This window comes from Corticium candelabrum, chromosome 9 (genome assembly GCF_963422355.1).
Source record: "Corticium candelabrum chromosome 9, ooCorCand1.1, whole genome shotgun sequence".
Lineage (NCBI taxonomy): Eukaryota > Metazoa > Porifera > Homoscleromorpha > Homosclerophorida > Plakinidae > Corticium > Corticium candelabrum.
The window spans coordinates 6726642-6747952 of record NC_085093.1 but is presented as its reverse complement, the minus strand read 5'-3'; the positions used below and the strand labels follow the sequence as shown (position 1 = coordinate 6747952).

The 21311-nt window shown below is 40.7% G+C and overlaps 1 protein-coding gene across 1 annotated transcript; it reads right to left on the bottom strand.

The window, feature by feature from the left end:
• Positions 1 to 624: 624 nt before the first annotated feature.
• LOC134184748 (uncharacterized) lies at positions 625 to 20168 on the bottom strand. Its single transcript, XM_062652491.1, has 48 exons — positions 20057 to 20168; positions 16834 to 17139; positions 16473 to 16778; positions 16101 to 16400; positions 15716 to 16015; positions 15344 to 15649; positions 14973 to 15278; positions 14588 to 14893; positions 14221 to 14523; positions 13851 to 14159; positions 13752 to 13781; positions 13382 to 13555; positions 13145 to 13318; positions 12910 to 13083; positions 12661 to 12834; positions 12409 to 12597; positions 12169 to 12348; positions 11919 to 12089; positions 11678 to 11851; positions 11418 to 11591; positions 11187 to 11360; positions 10951 to 11124; positions 10704 to 10880; positions 10451 to 10642; positions 10218 to 10391; positions 9972 to 10163; positions 9738 to 9911; positions 9488 to 9676; positions 9253 to 9426; positions 9011 to 9184; positions 8780 to 8953; positions 8533 to 8724; positions 8133 to 8480; positions 7776 to 8075; positions 4565 to 4873; positions 4433 to 4503; positions 4150 to 4378; positions 3788 to 4096; positions 3450 to 3734; positions 3091 to 3387; positions 2802 to 3027; positions 2636 to 2745; positions 2247 to 2576; positions 1842 to 2189; positions 1472 to 1774; positions 1309 to 1395; positions 1079 to 1226; positions 625 to 1011 (listed from the first exon to the last, which is right to left on the bottom strand). The coding sequence occupies exons 1-48, from the start codon at positions 20130 to 20132 to the stop codon at positions 828 to 830; spliced, it is 10476 nt and encodes a 3491-aa protein (XP_062508475.1). The 5' UTR covers positions 20133 to 20168; the 3' UTR covers positions 625 to 827.
• Positions 20169 to 21311: the final 1143 nt, after the last annotated feature.

The window sequence follows — 21311 nt, the reverse complement described above, 5'->3', positions numbered from 1 at the left end:
ACAATGTGTTCATGACCATGCTATGCAGCCCAACCCATAACCCGTCGAGGTTGTTGCATGCCCCTCAGTCAAGACACAGCAGCAAGATGTTTTTGTGACTGCCGTCTTCCACCACAGCCATATCATTGACCATACTGATTCACCAACCTGGTCCAGAACCCCACTGTATAGCACTTGCATCAGCCTGAGCACGATCATGCCACTAGACAAACAAGCCTTGCTGCCAAGGTCGTGGTAATCATAATGGTAGTAAAGATTTTGACAACACTCACTCTGATGGCTAAAACCGTCTGACATGCAAAATCCTATGAACTGCATGCTTGAGAAATTGTCATATCCAGATGTTTTTTCAGAGAAATTTTGTCAGGAAGATAAATATCAACAGCAGCTACATCGGTTAGTGGAAAAACAATACAAATTGTCTTCTATTGCACCAGTGATAATCCTTCAGTTGCAGAAAATTACATTAGCTACTGAGAAATTCTCAAAAGATGAACAGTCAACCACCAGACTGAATTTGGATGAGACAGAAGGGTTGCGGCAAGAATTTGCTTTGTTGAAAGTAGAAGTTAAGTCATATGATAAGTTACTGTTTGATGGACCAATCTAAAGTTAGTGCCACCATTGAGTTTCTAGCTACATTGTCACTTATGCAATCAATCAAGTTAAATACTTTTTCCCTAACTAAAAGTGCAAGTCATAACTGCTGACAGAAGCAAGACAGCAGCATATGTTTGTCTCTAAGCAAGCACTAGAGCAGCAAACAAACAAAAACAAACAGTTGAACAAATGCAAACAACAATGACAGACTTTGCACAAACGTGATGTTAGATTTCAAAATCAACATCGTCTATCTTTGTCTCAATCTCACAATTGTCTTCATCCATATAGACAGGGTTTGACACTCCACCGAATCTAGCTTGCTGATCTCTGCAGTCACTAATGTCAGATGTAGACGGAGACTGACCTAATGCATCGATCCCAACGTCGTCTGATGGTTTTGTCTGATATCTATAACAGATACAAATCAATTTAGAACGTAAAATTGGCATACGTATATGCGATGCAGATGTGATACCTTCCATGACATTTCAGTCGATATATAATAGCTCCAATGACAACAATACAAACCACAGCAAGAGAGACACCACCCACAATGTACTTCATCCAGTTGCTTTCCCCATGAGTGACTCTAGTCAATGTATGGGCATCTGACTCCATTGAGACTACAAACAAAATTTGAAATACATCACTGTCACAACATATATACTTGACCATGTACAGTCTGTAGCAATAACTAGTACGTACCGCGAACACAAGTGTTGATTCCCTTGGCAGATCGACGACATTGTGTGTTATTCGAGCAGTTTTGCTCATTCCCACACAATTTCATAGCTAACGAATGACAAAAATTCCAAAGTTATATACACAAACAGCATCAAAGAGCAGGAGCCATGCTTAGAATTGTTACCTGTTGTGAACTGGAAAGGTACACTGAGAGGACCAGCACCAGCACGATTAGAGATCTGCATTCTTACATCAAGCTGACGGCCTGGTTGAAGATTAGAGATGAATAAACTATCAGAGCTTGGAGTGACTGTGTACTCCTCTGTGACAGATATTTCTCCTTTGTTTCCTCTCTCATACAATATGTACACTTTCACCACAGTAACCTTCCCATTTGTCATATTTCTTGGGGGCAAGTTCCAAGTGACAAGAGCTGTCGAGTTAGATATAGGCACAACATCACGAATTTGAGGGGCAGATTCCGGTTCTATAAAACATCGACCAAAAGTGAGATGATGGCACAAAGGATTATGTAAGTATGTATATATTAGTACCTGATTCCAGTGTGTGAACAGATACTTTCTCTTCAGGTCCACAACTATCTAAACTGATTGAATTAGTGCAAGCACTGAGAGAAAAGTAGTATGAACGATCGCCCTTCATTCCAACATATTCGACATGCCGTGCTTCTTCCTGTCCTGTGTTTGTTGTGAGATCTCCGAAGGTAACGAAACCAGGTTGAGGATAACTGCCAAGAAGCACAGGAATGTACATAATCCGGTAATGAGTAATGATTGAATTTCGATTAATCAGACGAGGAGGAATCCATGACAAGTTGACGCCAACACCACCAGCTGATTGATAAGACGTGGCTTTAACATTTCGAGCAGATACAGCAGGCTCTACAGATACATATAACATACAATAGAAAGAACACTCTGGATTATTGTATGGCTGACCTGAAGGCTTGGTATCAATGACAAGAATGGATGCAGTACCATGACCTTTCCTTGTAGCAGCTTGCAATTGAATTTTGTACTGACTGAATGGATGAAGTCCGGACAAGTTTGCAAAAGATGTGATAGACGAAAACTGAAGTGTATTGTTGGCAGGAAAACGCATAAACAATGAGAACATGTCGGTATTCTCAGTTTGCTTGTATGCTGCCAAGACTGTCTGCAGATAATATCCAGTTAATATACCATTCGTTTCCAGTGGAGGTTCCCATGTAAAGAATGCACTAGTAGATGATACGGTAGATACAGAGAAGTTGGTTGGAGCATCAGGAACTGTAGGAAGAAAACAATCACACGTTTGACATAATACCAAATTTTAGAAAAAATCTTGCCATCTTCGTCTGTGACTATTGTTACAATGTCCGACCAAACACTGTTCAGATGCTGATTTCTTGTTGTATCGTAGTTGACGATTCGAATGGCAAATTGGTAGCTCTGATACCTAATATAAAACCCTCTACCACAACGTTCAATTCTGTTGTTGTATGCAGCACGTACTTCTGTAGTTCCGTCACGTTTACATTTGATTCCTCCAGAGGACTAACATATACAAGTTGGAAGTCAACATGTGCAGTCCCTTCTGTGTCATCCACTGTTCTGAATCCAACTTCATAACGCACGAATTTACCATTGATATATTGCAAGTGAGGAGTCAACCAAGACACCCAAACTGACGTCGAACTCATGCTTACAACATCTACAATGGTCGGAGGACGACTAGGAGCTGTAAAAGAATAAACTTATTAGATATCCATCAAACAAAATTTTCAAAGATAACAATAGAAACCTGATAGAGTTCTGGCATAGATTGCCTCACTGAATGGGCCTGCACCTGCTGCGGTGACAGCTCGAACTCTCACGCTATACTCGACGTATGCATTCAAATTCAGCAGCACATACTGCATCTTAGATGCTGTTATGTTGAATAAGCTTTCCCACTCGCCAAACTCAGACTTGTTGCAATAGATATTGTACATGATTAGAATGCCATTTTGAGATGAAAGAGGTGGAGGTAGCCAAGAAATGTCTAGAGACGAATAAGACGTACTGAATGCAGTAACTGAAACTGGTGGTTCACTGGGCTCTAAAAATGTAACAAGCATAAACAGGCCTGATATTCAGTTAAGTTGATCATGGTTTAAATACCGGCTTGAAACGTCTTAATTTGTATTGTAGGTGAAGGCAAGCCTACACCTGCACTAGTACGGCAACAAACAGTGATGCTATAGAGGGTGAATTCGTTGAGGTTGTCCAATGTGGTCCATTGATTAGTAAGGCTAGTGATGTTGACGACTCCTGAGAAAGACGAATTGCTGTATGCTACAGAGTAGCCAGTTATGATGCCATTTGAATCAACCGGTGGTGACCAATCAATTCGAATTCGATTGGCAGACAAAGCAATAGCATGCACAGACTCAGGAATTCCAGGTACTGAAAAACAAGACACTCATAACACAAGCAAATGCAATACTGGCATGTCCTACCATCTTGTTGAGTTGTAATCAGCAGAGGAGGTGAAGGACCCCTCGGGCCGGTCCCTCCACCAGTCCGTGCAGAAACAGTAACTTCATACTCAGTATAGGGAGCAAGACTGGTCACCGTGACATTAACCGCCTCCTTGTCTTCAATTATTAGCTGCCTTCTTCTGGCTCTTTGAGCAGAATCATACACGTAGATATCGTATCCTGTCAATATACCACGTAGCTGATGCGACGAAAGACGAGACCATTGCAAGAAAATAGCATTTGGACTTATGGCAACACCAGTGATTGCTCTTGGAGCAGCAATGGGAGCTACAAAGTACACAATGACAAGCACTTGTCAACAATCATGAACAAAATCTGACCAGCTTCTCCTGTCTTGATTGTAATGCTGTCGCTCGGATCACTGTATCCTGCACTGTTCTGTAATTTCACAACAAATGTGTAAGCAGTGTGAGGTTCCAAATTGTCTACTGTGCTGTTAGTTGTCTTGCTCATGACAGAAACAGAACCATTTGTTAATGATTGTCCAGCGATTCCAAAGTAGACCGTATAACCCAATGCAATTCCATTAAAATCATATGCAGGCGGTGGCTAAACAATATGCATAAAACAAATCCCTGAATGTACAGTTTACCATACTCTTACCTTCCATGACATAAAAACTGACGTAGACCTAATGGCTCTTCCAGTTATTTCTAAAGGAGAAGAAGACGGTCCTATCAGAATAAAACATTTACAAACAACAAATTCTTAACAGATTTAGTTGTGAAAACAAACTGGAAGGTAGGGTTCTTGATAAGATGATATCAGATGCAGGACCCCAAAGTTCAAGTCCATTCTCTCGCTCTGTTTTAGCTTGAGCATAAATTTCATATAATCGATATGGTCTCAAGCCTGTCACGTTGTACTGAAGTACATCTTCACTCAAGTCCACAGAAATGCTCACTCCGTCACCAAAGACTATGTCCAACCATGTCACCCGATATCCTCTGATCACACCATTGGTAGAGGCAGGGTCACACCAGACCACTTGTAATGCTTGAGAACTAATAGGCTTTGATGATATACACTTTGGAGCAGATGGAGCTAACAAACAAAATTATTACATAACACACACACACACACACACACACACACACACACACACACACACACACACACACACACACACACACATACACACACACTGGACAAATTAGAGAGCTCTTTCATAGCAGAAAATAGCAACCATGTCGCAGGACAAGTCGCTCATGTGTTGGGCAGAGCAATACGGCCAACACTACCAAACAACCTGAAACATGGTCAGATAATTGCAGAGACAGTGACTACTGCACAATGCTGATGGCTGGAACACAAACTTACAAACAAACCCCATCAATTACACTGCTAAGGTATGTGATTTTACTATAGTCAAAAAACCAAGTACACTCATTACACTTCTGAGTTGCGAGATAATAATGATTGAGTCTTTTACCCAAGAGAATAACACTTATGCTCACCCCAAAACTGAACTTGTAACCCAAATATTCCAAATGTTATCACTCACATGTGACTTGCTCATGACTGAACTGCACGCATGCAGACCCCATACACACACACACACACACACACACACACACACACACACACACACACACACACACAACAAATACAAACCCACAACGATGTACACATTGAAATATTGTAAATATACTTATACCATGGTCATGTGACGTATGACCGGTCACAAATGTGTACTGAGATGGTGTATATACATAAGTTACTTCCAATTAAAATCACACTCTCGATTATTATACTAATACATGTCACATGACCATGGTATAAATAATGTATCGTATGATTAGCATACTATATGACTTTTACTAGTACGAGAAGCAGAGTTATTGCCTGAGGCAAAGCCGAGAACTCTGACAGCGCTACGAGCGCTGGTAAAACCCGTATACTAGTAGTATGCTAAATCACACGATCAAGTATACTAACACGCAAGCACATTGTTCAAATAGAACTAAAGTAGAACCTCGCTAATTCGGACCTCGCTGATCCAAATCCTCGCTAATCCGAATTACCTTTGGCGCCCTGCCTTGCGTACCCAGATCCTATTGGGCAGCATGTGGTTATCTTGTTTTCAGCAAATGTGCGTATCAAACTATTTTAAATCCTGACTATCACGTTATTTAGAAGTATATGTAGTCATTGCAGCAGTGTCCTTTACCACAAACATGACATTTGTGAAGAGATACGTAAATGCGCTGGTGGTCTGGGTGTCTGAGGAAAAGTCTGGACCTCCAAGGTTACGCGTTTTGGCATATTTGATAATTCGAACAATTCACTAATCCGAATGAAGCTTGGCATGGGGCTGTACAAACTAGCGAGGTTCTACTGTAATAGATTGTATCAGTTTCATGGTTTAGAACCTGTGGGCAGTGGCTTATGTTCAATAGCTGATCTATTTAAAAACAGAGTCCGGTCAGACAAAGTGCTCAGACGTACTGTAAATCCACAAATTTTTGTACGCAGCTATGTATCGTACATTTAACAAGAAGACCTTTCATATGCATCTTATTTTCGCATGAGCTCTAATGGACAATTTTAGTGCATGCTAGTACAGTAATTGTTTCATTCTGTACATGCGTCAGCGTACGTGATTCAAACGTTCTAAGCTAAAGCAAAGTGGTATCCATGCTTGGCTTACGACAAAAGATAAAAAGAACTACTACGTTGCACCACTATCAAGGAGATCATGAGCAGCATCCAAGATCCAACAAGAGGACATCACAGCGTATTAAAAGAACTGGATCGAGATCACCTGGCAGCTAAGCGCAGAAAGAGAGGACAATATAACGTCTACGACTCCAAGACTAGGACAACCATTGGTCCAAGTTGCTGAAGAATACGGACTTTTATGAAGGCACACGCTCGTCTGCAAAAATTGTTGAATCACATAATCAGAAAGTCAACAGTTCAATCAATCCACAATGCGTATCAAAAACAGTTGCTAGTATTGAACCGACGGCCTGAAGAAATGGTACAACTAAAAATTTTATCAGAAAAAGGTCGCAGCAGCTAAACGCACCTTCTTCTTGGACCAGCATTGGACGAAAGTGATGACTTATAGTACTTGCATGCCTTGCAAGACAACAGCTGCGCAGTGTTAGGGTGTGCATTAGGACTAATTTGAAAAAGAAACTGTCACTGCTGCAAGAACATCAACTGTCTGGTTCATCTTCTGTTGATGGCACGCTAGATGTCTGTCAGAGTATTTTCAGAAACAGTTTGAGTTGAGTGATATCATAACGTTGCAAACTGAACATGCTGTACGTAGAGAGTTTCATTTTGGTCATTTGTTGTTGTAAAACCAGTGTATTATTCAGTTGGATCTCGTGTTGTGGTACTGTACATCATCAACATCGATATAGTGGTGATTTGTAATAACAGTTTGTCATCCAAGAAAAAATTTAGCGTGAATTTTAATTTAGTACATTTAGGAGTCGTATGGACAATATGAAAATAACATGCATACAAAAATTTGTGGATTTACAGTATTAGTGCGCAACACATATGCATTTATAATGCAGGTATATATGCAGTCACAGACGGTCAGTCAAATCTAGCCATTCTGTACACAGATGATTATCTGAGATGTATCACACATCATCTACCAAAAGTGCCACTTCATTTGGCATCTCCTATGTCCAGCAACTGTTCAAGGTACGACTTAGTCACTATGAAACTGATGGTATCCTCTTGTGACCATCTGGAATCAGTGTGCATGTCAGTAAAATTATGGCAGAGAAAAGAGAGTTTAGCAACAGCTGTGTGTATCACATGCTTCATAAATGTCAAGAATTCTCATTATACAAGAGCAAAGTGTAATCCTAGGGTAGCTCCATTTAAAAATGCAAAAAAGACGAACTTATATACAACATACATTAATTAATGTACATGGATATGCTAACGCTTGAATTTGCTATAATATGCAATGTCTTACCTGCCTCGCTGGTAGTGACAGGAATAGATGAATGACTGTAAGGACTAGTACCAATTTCATTTCTTGCACAAGCCTGAAATTCATAGCTGGTAAATGGCACAAGATTCTGAAAAATTGTCAATTGTCGCTCTGAAGAAACAGTTCTTGTTTCATTGATCCACTGTCCTGCAGTACTTCTATATCTCAGTTGATAAGACAGAATGGGACTGTGACCATCAGACAATGGAACTGTCCAGCCAACTTGTATTGAGGTTTCATTTAATGGAAAGGCAACTGGAGGGTCTGGTCTACTGGGAGTCACTAGAACAATGTTATCATCTTTAATTTGATTAATTAACACCCACTAGTGTTTATTACCTTGCAAGATTAGACTTATTGTTGTTGAGCCATTGCCAGCACGATTGCTAGCCATACACGTGTAGTTTCCCTCTTCATTTGAACCAAATTGCTTCACCGACAACAGTCTGTATTCCAATCCATCACTAGACGTTTGCTGTGCATTCTGATAAACAGACTCAGCCGATGACTCATGAATAGGTACACCATCTCTTGTCCACAATAGAACAGAGGTTGGACGACTTTCCTTCACAGTACATCCAATCGAGATAGATTCATTTGTTCTTTCAATAGGTGGAGACAAAAGTACATTGGATAGACCATCACTGCTTGTTTGCACTCCAATATAGAGTATCACAACAGGCAAAACTAAACATAGTAAATAGAGTAGCTATGATAAATGTCTAATGTGTCAACTTACTGTCACATGTTGGAGTTGGATGATTCCATGCTACGGTCACTGGGTCTCTTGTGATTTCAACGCATTGTATTCTGTCATTGCCAACAAGCCTTAGTCCATTCCAGCAAGAAAACCTAATGATGCTACCATAAAGAAAGTCACTCGAGTCTCGCGTACCATTGAGAGGTATGCCAGGATCTTCGCAGTACCTCACTATACAAACTACGTCTCAACACAAACAGAAGGTAGACAAATAGTGGATGTTTACCGTCACAAACAGGCTCAATCCCACTCCATTGTCCATCACTTTGACATGTACGCACTGCTGAACCAACGAGAATGTGACCAGCATCACATAAAAATGACAAGTTGAATCCATATGCAGTTCCATTGCCAATTATTTTGCCATTGACAAAGAATGCTGGTGGATCACACTCAATCGCTACACAGAAACAATAAGCACAATCCATTTCTCAATTGCCACACAATAAGAAATTACGTTCACAAGCAGGTTGGCGTCCTGTCCAAGTACCGTCTGCCAAACAACTCCTAGTTATTGACCCAAAAAGTCTGTATCCAGTTGCACAGCTGAATGTAACAATTGAACCAAATGTTGTTGCCTGTTCATTTATTAGGCCATTTTCTGGTGCAGACAAGGAACCACAATCCACAACTTGAGTATCAAGAAATGAAAAGCATCAACTAAAAGCAAAGAGGTGCATGTACAACTATTCGATTTACTTTGACACTTGGGTTGCTGTCCACTCCAATGGCCATTTGCTTCACAAGTCCTTGACGTCAAACCAATCACATTGTAACCACCAGAACAAGTGAAGTTTACTATGGAGCCATAGGTTGTCATGAAACTGCTCACATGACCATTTGAAGGCATCTGTGGTTGACCACAGTCAACAACTGTAACAAAATAATCTCTGTACACTATATCATATATAACAAATAACAATGTTCAATATACTTGTACATAATGGTTCAGACCCAGTCCAGTACATAGAACCATCTCTCCTTTTAGAGCAAGTACGTTGCCTAGATCCAGCTGTAAGACTATAACCCACATTGCAAACAAATATCAAAGTTGATCCATAAACATTGCTGCCTCCGTAAACTCGTCCATTCAATGGAGGAGCATGAGGATGACAAATTTGTACTGCCCAAACAACACATCAGAAAAACACCACTTGCTATTCTAATATATAATTCTATCTTACGCAAACAGATAGGCTGAGAGCCACTCCATATTCCTCCTGCTTGGCAAATGCGCACCTCACTACCCCATAGTTGATAGCCTACATCACACTTGAACTCCAGTGTGGCACCATAAGTAGTGCTGTTACCCATTTTTGTTCCATGAATTGGAACAACTACATCTCCACAGTCATCAACTAAAACAAGCAATACAAACACTTAAAGAGGTATCACAATGATAAAGACAATAGTATTACTAATGCAGACAAATTGAGTTCCATTCCATGTGACTGAGTCTCCATGTGCAAGAACACAAGAACGACTACTGCTGCCGGATAGCTGCGTGTAACCGATATTACAAGCAAAGGTAACTATTGCACCATATGAGTTCCCAAAACCATGAACAACTCTGCCATTAGAAGGTACAGACAGTGGTCCACATTTCTTCTCTAATCAGACACTTTACCTATAACTTTCCACTAAATTATAATCAGTTGTAATACCATCACAAATAGGTTGTTGACCACTCCATGAACCATCAACTTGACATGTACGAGATGAAGATCCTATCATTAAATATCCTGGCTTGCACGTAAATGTAACTGTAGCCAAAGAGGTTGTTGCAGTTCCTATTTTTGCTCCATTGTGTGGAGAATGAAGATCACCACAGTCTACACCTATAGAAAAGAGATAAATTAAAAGTTCAGTAAGAAAGTTGGAAAGACAGAAAAGTTACTTTGGCACACAGGCTGTGTTCCACTCCACAGAACTGCTCCATTAGATGAAAGAATGCAAGATCGTTGTCTGTTGCCTGATGTCATGTTATAACCTATATTGCAACTGAAATGCACATTACTACCATATGTTGTTCCATAGCTTCTTAAAATAAGTCCATTAAGAGGAGTAGGTAATTGACCACAAATCTTAGCTACACAGAAAAAGCATAACTCCAGTCATAATATAATTTATAAGTTTTATATAATACTCACATTCACAGGATGGCTGCGTACCAGTCCATGTGCCATTAGCTTGACACAACCGAGCTGAATTTCCAACAAGTGTGTAACCAGCTTGACACCGAAAGGTAACAACTGAGCCAAAAGAAGATGATGGTTCTTTTTGGATAATTAAGTTTAAAGAAGAACTCAAGCTCCCACAGTCCACAGCTACATTAAATTAACCACAACTTAATTAATCAATGAAAAAGCAACTGCTAAGATGGTTTATTTGACTAACGTAAGCACAAAGGTTGTCTCCCACTCCATGATGCATCGGCTTGACAGATTCGTGAAGAAGAGCCAGTAAGATTATATCCAATGTGGCAGGTAAATCTGACAGTTGATCTGTATGTAGTAGAGCTTCCAGCTTGACCTCCATTAGAAGGAGTTGCAAGAGACCCACAGTTGATCACTATAACACAGCAACTACACATATAAAATAATACGTTTTATCATAATTGCATGATATTAGACCATTGCACAACGGCGGAACTCCACTCCAATCTCCATTACTCTGGCATATTCTCAATGAACTCCCAGATATGACATAGCCAGTTGAACACGAGAACACAGCTGTAGAATTGTATGTGTTTGAAGAAGTGACCATTGCCCCATTTGTCGGTGCAGCAAGTTGAGAACAAGTAACAACTACAAAACCAAACTGTTGGGTCCTACAAACTACTGAGAAACAATGCTGTGACCAACCAAAGCATGTTGTTGTGGTTCCACTCCAAGATCCATCAGCATTGCAGCTTCGAGAAGATGACCCGTGCAAGATGAAGCCCACATTGCAGGAGAAAGACACAGTAGCACCATATGTACTAGAGGAACTACTCTTGGCCCCATTTTCTGGTGCATTTAAAGACCCACAATTTACAACTACATGTGTAAATCATAAAACAAAAATACATTCAATCAATATACTGCAGTTTCTTAATAGATTTGTAGCAATCGCCATGACTAACTTTGGCAGACTGGTTGATTTCCAGTCCATGTTCCATTCTCTTGGCAAACTCGAGAAGAAGAGCCCAACAAATGATAACCAAGATTGCATGAAAACACAACTGTAGCACCATAAGTAGCCAGTGTACCGTGCTTTATACCATTAGCTGGTTGCTGCAATTCACCACAGTATACAACTACAGTACAACAAATGCATTTTCTATAAATATGTTAGTTTTAATACAATTCCACAACATAACATACGAATGCAGACTGGTTGATGGCCCGACCAACCACTCTCAAGACAAGTTCGAGTTGGTGACCCACTCAGAATATATCCTGTGTTACAGATAAATCTTAAAGTAGAGCCAAATGAAGTAGATGACCCTAAGCGAGCTCCGTTGTGAGGACCAGGAAGAAGACTACAATCAAAACCTTGAAACAAAACAATAAACCAAGTACAAGTGTGAAACAAAAATTATAGAAAATGTTCTCATATTAATCAATATCTCACTGCCACAGGTAGGGGGGCTTCCACTCCACTGACCATTACTTTGGCACACTCTACTTGATGATCCTGCCATTGTGTAACTGCTGGTACATGCATATGTAGCAACTGATCCAAAAGTGTTGCCGCTAGCAGACACAATTCCATGTCGAGGAGGTAAAAGTGGCCATGGCTTACAACTTAAAACTTATCAAACAAGGAATCAGTGTCACTATGATATATTGTGTAACTAGTAATGATGTTTACTTGTGCAAGTAGGCGCTTCATTGCTCCATGTTCCTGTAGAGCCACAATTAACGCAAGTGCAGGTAGTAGATGGATCGCCTGAGAGATTGTATCCCACACTGCACGCAAAGTGCACAACAGTACCCAATAACCTGTAATTTGTGGACTTAGTTCCATGATTGGGACTGCTCAGTATTGGACACAGCAAATCTATTCATATACATTGAATTACAAATTAATTTTCACATAATACGTGTTGTTAGCAATTGTTACCTGAACACATTGCCTGCTGGCCAGACCACACACCATTTGACTGGCAGACACGAGAAGATGAACCAACCAGAAAATAGCCCACATTACATGCAAATGTAACAGTTGAGCCACACGTTTGAGATGATAAGACAATATGACCATTTGTAGGAGCTGACAATGTTGGACATGACGTCACTGAAAGTCAACAAAACATGTAGTAGCATGATCATTAGCTGCTATGAATCGCAGTGACTGAAGGTATCATCGTACAAGAACAAGACGGCTGAGAGTTTGACCATATTCCATTGGATTGGCACAAACGAGTAGATGGCCCAATCAAACGATAACAAGAATTGCAATAAAACGTCACTGTTGTACCACAACTCCTTGAGGTAGAAGATATAACCCCATTAGCAGGAACACTCAATGTAGAGCAAACTATACCTGATGTAAAGAGAAAGTAATAACAACACTATCATCACCAAACAGTTACATTTCTACTCACGATTGCACATTGGCTGTGAGCCACTCCAGCTGCCATTCGACTGGCATGTGCGTGAAAACAAACCACTTAGTCTGTAACATGAATCACATGTAAATGATGCAGTAACTCCACATTGATTAGATGTTGAAGATATCCTGCCACCAACTGGTATCGGAAGAGATGGACAGTAAACCACTACGATGAAACAGAATGACATAATGTGTGTGTAATACAATATATCAGGACCAAGCAACTCACAACTGCAAGTCGGCTCCATTCCATTCCAATTTCCTGATGATTCACAAGTAAGTAAAGCTGAGCCCACCAAACGATAACACAAATTACATGAAAAAGTCAAAGTTGTTCCACATGTTGTTGCTGTGGAAGACAGTTGTCCATTATTAGGAGAAGTAAGAGCACGACACATCACAGCTGTACAAAGTGCTTCTTAGTATAGTAATTAAAACAACAATATTATTATAAAAAATACATGTGCATGACGGCTGTGTTCCACTCCAAAGTAAATTGCTTTCACATGAGCGTGAAGGTGAGCCAATTAGTTGGTAGCAGAAATTGCAAGTGTAATTTGTAACTGCACCAATTGATGTTGAGGAGCTCAACGCTGTACCATGTGGAGGTGATGGAAGAGGCTGACAGCCTAAATGAAACAACATATTATCTATATGCAACTTTAGAACAAGTCACACACAATGAAGAAAACATTAACCTGCAGAGCAATCCACTCCTGAATCTTCTTCATGTGAACATGTCTGTAACCCCCAAGGGTTGTGTGAGCAACTTTCAAGATTTGTCTCTGATCCCAAACAATTCAAGTTGCTAAGCCAAACTGGTCCTGTCCCAATTCCATAATACCCAGCTGTGTAATATGCAGAAGGAGAGTTCATCCCCAACTGCCGACAAATCACAGCGGCATCATTCATGTCCAAACCATCATCACATACACTTCCCCATTGTCCATTGTGGAACACTTCCACTCTGCCAGAATGAGAGGATGTACCATTCACAAGACGAATAGCTTTAATTCCAAACACAAAAATGTAAATTGTAAACAACGTATAAAATCTGTTTAAACTTACTGCGACATATAACTCCTGCATCTTCAGAGTGACTGCAGCCAGTTGTCTGTGTACTATACATACAATCGTGAAGATTGTTTTCATTTCCACTGCAATCAACGTTAGTGATGACAATAAGGCCCGACCCTAGGCCAAACTCTGCCAGTCTTTTATGTGATACGGCATCTGGATATCCTAGTTGCCAACATACCACATCAGCATCTTCCTTATCCCAACCTTCATCACAAATTGTTCCCCAACTTCCACTTTGATACATCTCAACACGACCTTCATTGAGAGACGATCCACCAACCAGTCTGATATCTATGCAACAAGTATGTACAAATGCAACAATTTAATGAACGCTCTCGATTTAATGTATACTCACCAGTGCATATGACACCAGCATCTTCTGCATGACCACAGTTATGATTTCCCCAACCGTTATGAGAGCATGTTTCTAGTCTCGTATCTGCTGAAGAACACTGGACATTATCGAGCCAGATTGGTCCCAATCCTTCACCAAAATATGCAGAAAACTTTGCTTCAATAGCAAAAGAAAACCCAAGTTGAGAGCACACAATGTCAGCAGCTTGAACACCCCAACTGTCGTCACATACAGTTCCCCACACACCTTCATGAAACACTTCAACACGACCCTCATTAGGAGATGAACCACCAGCCAAACGAATGCCTGGCAATACATAAAAAGTCAACCACCTACTGTATTTCAACAAAATTGCATCACTATTGTGTGAAATACCGTATCTTACCTCCACAGGCTATGCCAACAACTTCACTACGATCACAGTTATGCTGATTCCAACCTGCAAAGTGACAGTCACGCAAACGACCTTCGTTTCCACTGCAGTCAACATCATCCATCAGAATTTTTGCATTTCCAGAACCAAAGTATGCCCCAGTGTAATACGTTATAGCTCCAATAAATCCAAGTTCGCGACACACAACATCTGAGTTGGTAATAGTCCAGCCATCATCACATACAGTGCCCCATTGTCCATTTACAAAAATCTCTACCCTACCTTCGTTGTCATACGTTCCTCCCTCCAGTCTCACACCTACAAATTTACAGAAAAATTACACAACACACTACCAAATATAATATATTAAAGTATTTTCTTACTTTGACATACTACACCCGCATCTTGCTTGTGGTTGCATTTGGCTGATGCCCAGTGTTTGGCTGAACAAGACAGAATACTCGTTTCATACCCAGAGCAAGAAACTTCACTAAACCAGATTGTGTTGATGCCTTGACCAAAGTAAGCTTGCTGTTTGAATGCCACTGCAGCAGGATATCCCAGCTGCTTGCAAGCAACATGTGCATCATTGATGTCCCACGAATTGTCACAAATAGTACCCCACTGATTGTTGTAATAAACCTCGACTCTGCCTTCGTACCATGTTGAACCACCGACCAACGTAATGTCTGATAATCAAACACATCTGCTATGCACATCTGATAACATAGTCAGCATTATATCATGTTACATACCATGACAAATAACGCCTGCATCTTCTGAATGGTCACAGTTATGAGATCCCCATCCTCCGTGAGAACAAAAGGCAAGCTGGCTCTCTGAACCAGTACAACTCACTCCATCCAACCATATAGGTCCTCCTCCTACTGCAAAATATGCCTGCCCTCGTACACCAAATGCAGTTGCTCCCAATTGACGACAAACTACTTGAGCATCAACACTATCCCAAAAGTCATCACATACTGTACCCCACTGACCATGGAAGACTTCCACTCTACCTTCCCACGGAGAAGAACCGCCAACAAGACGAATATCTATGCAAGATTACAAGACAGCAATATAAAAGCATAAAACTAAATTTTCAAAATTCCAAAGCAAGTGATTGATATTTTAGTATACCTGAACACATCACACCAGCATCCTCAGAATGGCCACAGTTATGACTGCTTGTAAACGAGCAGTGAAATAGGTGTGTTTCCCCTCCAGCACAGTTAACATCATCCATAAGAATTGATCCACTTCCTCCACCAAAATAAGCACAACATGGATCAGATGTTGCCCCTTGAAATCCCAGTTGATGACATACAACATTGGCATCTGCCATGTTCCAACCATCATCACATACTGTACCCCAACCCCCATTCCTGTACACTTCAACTCTCCCCTCACTTGGAGTACTTCCTCCAACCAAAGTTACATCTGTAGATACAAAGTTACCGGCAGTTAGGTCAGAGTGCACACAATGAACATGTGAATTATAATAGTAAATACCATTGCACATCACTCCTACGTCCTCACTATGACCACAATTGTGACTACCCCATCCTCTGTGAGAACAGCTTTGCAACGTACTTTTCCAGTTTGAACAAGACACATCATCTAGCCATATAGTTCCAGAGCCTTCTCCAAAGTAAGCCGAAGATTTGTAGTCTGTTGCAGAGCCATAGCCCAACTGATGACATACCACATTTGCTTCTGTTATTGAGAAGTTGTCATCACATACGGTTCCCCAAGAGTTATTGTGATGAACCTCAACACGACCATCCTTGACTGAGGAACCTTCCATCAACCGAACACCTGCAAACAAAACTACCAAACAAACATAAGTCAACATTTCAAAATAATATCTGACTTTGGCAAGTAACTCCTGCATCTTCACTATGATCGCAATTATGAATTCCCCAACCACTGAAGTGACATTCTGCCAGGGTCATTTCAGATCCCGAACATTTCACATTATTCATCCAAATCTGGCCACTGCCTCCTCCAAAATATGATGTCTGTTTAGCATTTGTATAAAATAGTTGACGGCAGACAACGTTGGCATCAACGATATCCCAAAGATCATCACAAACGGTGCCCCACACATTGTTAACCAACACTTCCACTCGACCTTCTATGTTAGAAGATCCACCTGCTAACCGAATATTTTGATAACCTACAATAATATACAAATATGACTTGACGTCAAGAAACTTATTAACAAATATAACACCATAGTCTATAGAGCTCATCAAGTAAAAAAGTAAAATAATGTTATCTTCATGTACGCTTTACAAACAATACTATAAAATGGATTCGAACACATTTCCCAAGAGAGTCCCAAAAGCAGACGTGTAAATTTAAACCTGAGATCTGTGACATTGTTCATGAAATCAAACAGAGAATAGTTTCTTAACATCCAACACATTCTACTAGCTATTGCAGAGAGAGACATCTGTTACAAAGCAGCAAATTGTAAGACAAAAAGTGTTGCTCTCCTGTTCTCTAGTGATAACCCATTCGAAGCACATCAAAGCAAGACAATGGAGGAACTTGTCATGAGCCACGGATAATTGCCTTAGAGCAGAAAACGATTGCTCTGTAGGAAAGAGAAGAAATAATTTGACAAACACTTGAGGAAACAATTCAGTGCAATGAAGTGATACAAACTCACGATCAAGGACAGTTAAGTTACCCGTCTTCAAAACCTTTTTACGGAAGTGCATTTTAGTATGATTGTAAGCACTTTCATTTCAATCATAAACTGAACATTGCTAAAGTCATTGGTGTAAATGTGTAATATCTCAGTGACAAGCAATGGATATGGCATTGATGACAATAGACCTTATTCAATTCCAGGACGACAGATGGTATGTAATCTGGTAAAAGTGGGTCATCCAACTTCTTTCCTGACACGAAATGAAGAGAACAGATGTTGCAGAGCCAACTGTGCTCACTCAAAGACCACTCCTATCGACTGACTGCCGTAATCCATTGACGCCGGCGATCTAACTCAGCAGGAAAACGATAAAAACTCAACGAAGTGCCTTTCCCCCATCTGCTATTGCAGTGAGCAACAGAACAACTTTCACTATTGCCACTCAAATTGGCATGTAACCATGGTGACATGACAGTCACATGACCAAATGACTCGTAATCAAATAAGATGTATACTGATTCAGATGAAGAAGCACTAGAGTGCTAAACCCTACGTGCGGGCAGAGCTACAACCCAGACAGTTGCCGCACACGTATATGGTGGCAAGCACGCACAAGCATCTCGGCAAGAAGTTGAACACTGCGTCAACACTACAGGTGGCCCTTAATTAATTATCAATGGTTAGGTAAACCATAATTGTTTAGATAAACGCGAATCCAGCTACAGTATAGAGTGCCCCGTCTAGTTTCGGATACCGACTAGGTTCAGATGTGAAATCTTGGTCCTACACACTTGTCTAACTGTTAAATATAGGGCAACGTAGAGACGCTAGGTAAGTATTCTAGATCTGTAACAATCAATGAATTTGCGCTAGAACGAGACTCGACTAAAATTCTACCACGCCCTACCTCTACACGTTACATACACCCAGACAAATACCCTTAGTTTCAGAAGGCCTCTCGTGTAGAGCTACCACAGGCACAAACCGAATCTATTTGTTGCGGTAGCCAAATGTCTCATCTTACTAGGATTCGGGTTAGGGTTAATTAAACCTCCCACCAAAGATCCCGGATGGTTTCACTCACCCTACATTTGCTTGCAATTGAGTTACAGATGCCAAACAGACACACAGACACACACACACACACACACACACACACACACACACACACACACACACACACACACACAGGAGCAGTGTACCCTAGCGAAACATCCACAACAATATTCATCTTATACATAAGCTAATAGATTAGTAATTAATTAATAAGAAATGATGCATTGTGCCTACAAGTGTCCAAGACCAAGCAACACACAGCTAACCGGTACACTGTTCGTTGAATTTGCACCTTGGCAAAGCCACTCACTAGACCTCTAGATACTATTCTACTGTACCTTTTTAGCTATTCTTAGTAGACTCCTCTCAGTCCTCACCTAGCGTTGTCATGTATAAGATAGCTATAAGAAACGTATTTTCAAACCCTCCCAGCCGGCGGTAGCTCACTTAGAAATGAGCAAAGGCTAAATGCAACAGCACACGCCCGCCATAACATGTTGATATCAAGTTTTGTACCATTGGATACCTTACAAGGTGCACTTTTGTCAGACTTTTTTGTACTGAAGTGCAAGAAACCTTGTTGCACATAAGTAATTAAGCTTGATATACAACAAAACAAAAATTAACCTAAAATCTGTTTACCTTGCGTAGGCCCCATGGAACTTACCAATTTTAGCTAGGCAGGCTAGCTGTCTCGAACCGGATTCTATCTATTATTGCTATTTGTTTTGATGGCACAAATGCAAGTTCTTGTCAGCCTACTGGAGACGTTGCGTAAAGCCTGGTTCACAATATCGACGCCGACGTCGACGTCGACGTCGACAATAGAAATGAATCCTATTCCAGCGTCGACGTCGGCGTCAACATCAAAGGATGCCGCCGACGTCGAGGCGGTTTCTTTGAAGTTTGACGCTCAACTCAACGTCGGCGTCATATTGTGAACCAGGCCTTAGAAAAAGCCATGCAGAAAGACAAAATGGTACGTACACTCACATGGACTCACATGACTATCGAAAGTATTCGACACATTCAAGGTTGCCTAATTGCTTCACAAAACTAACAATTCGTCACCTAGCTGCAACTATTTAGCGCCCATATCTACGCATGCATGAAAACGCGTACCGTACCGTCTTTGCAGAATGCCTTTTGAAAGCCATCTGGTCTGAAACTTACAAAACATTAGCAAAGCTACTACAAAATCTCTGCGCAGGCCGCTGCTAGCTATACAGTGCGGTTCTCGTTACTCGCCAAAAACTAGAACCTGCCTGTGCGTCCCAATTTGTCAAAAGTTTTAGAAAACATTTTTATACGTACGTTTTATGCCTGTAATGCTCGGCCGTTGAAACATTTGCAATTAACCTAGACTAACTAGGATTACCTGCAGAAACGACTTGTCCGAGTAGTGCAACTAGAAGTAGACCCGTCAAACCAACTCTCGCCAGGACGCTTTCCATGTTTGCCTCCAGGAGCCGTCAATTTTGCAGCGCAACGAAAACGCACAAAAGCGCCAAAGAATTGCTACAATATATAAATATCAACCACAATACAGATGCAAATGACATAATTGAATTTGAGAAATGGTTATACAGGTATTTACAATTGCACTTCTACCCTAAAACTAGTTAGTATACTTGCGAAACCTGATGTGTACCATAGAGTAAAACAGGTTTTGTTGAAAATGATAAATGATAGTGAAGGCGCTAACATAGATAATATATTATCTCACTTAATTTAAAATTTTAGCGAAACGTCGTCAGGTACAGTACATGTACAATAATTGAAAGAATGGCACCAATACCTATATATTAGACATTATTGTTGTGCCCAAACCAACCATCGACTCCTAAAATCCGGTATTTTCTTCGAATGTAAATGCGCTATTCTAGTAAATGTTGAAATCTCTATGTGCATGATTCTCTATCTTTCAGACACTCCGACAATCTAATACGAAAATTAGCGGAAATCAACACACACGTTAATCGGACAACACACACGAAAATTAGCGGAAAGCAACTCATGGCCACCTCAAACACGTTGTCGGCTCCTCTATTTATGTTGCAACAGACTCGGTCTGTCGCCGACCATTGGTCTTTGCAGACCTGCATGCAACACTACAATGGCGGCCGCGTTGGCTATACCGAAATTTTTGTCTTTCTCGTATCGTTTGAAAGCTAAACGTGTTAATTGTTGTTCATATATGGATGCCAACGGCTCGGTCCACTTATTCACACGATCCACAATCATTTGTTAGCCAGACGATAAAACAGATTCTATAGCAAGGAAGTGCTTTTCCATTCGATTGATTGAATAAGAAACGTGTCTTGCACTTCTTTCTGTTCTGCTACTACTAATAATGATATAATTCAATTCGCATCCAGATGGGACACAGAACTCTCTGGAGTAACAACAAACAAGAACCACACAGACAATTTAGTAACAGACTAAAGATGTTATAGTCTGAAGTCCTTGTGAACTTGACATTGTTACATCTACAGTATCTTTCCAGACTACGTAGAGGCATGCTCCATCCCTAGGCCTGGTCCACCTCCAGGCATCTCTATGCTCTCAAGCAAACAAGTTGCCTTCAGTTGAGGTGGAAAGCCAAGCCGTGCTCGACGAATGGTTCCAGCTGC

Coding starts and splice junctions, on each gene's coding strand:
- LOC134184748 (XM_062652491.1), bottom strand. CDS start 20,132: ATGGAAAGCGTCCTGGCGAGAGTTGGTTTGACGGGTCTACTTCTAGTT. Junction 9,185..9,252: donor ACAGCAACCCAAGTGTCAAA/GTAAATCGAATA, acceptor TTGATACTCAAG/TTGTGGATTGTGGTTCCTTG. Junction 1,396..1,471: donor ACCTTTCCAGTTCACAACAG/GTAACAATTCTA, acceptor GTCATTCGTTAG/CTATGAAATTGTGTGGGAAT.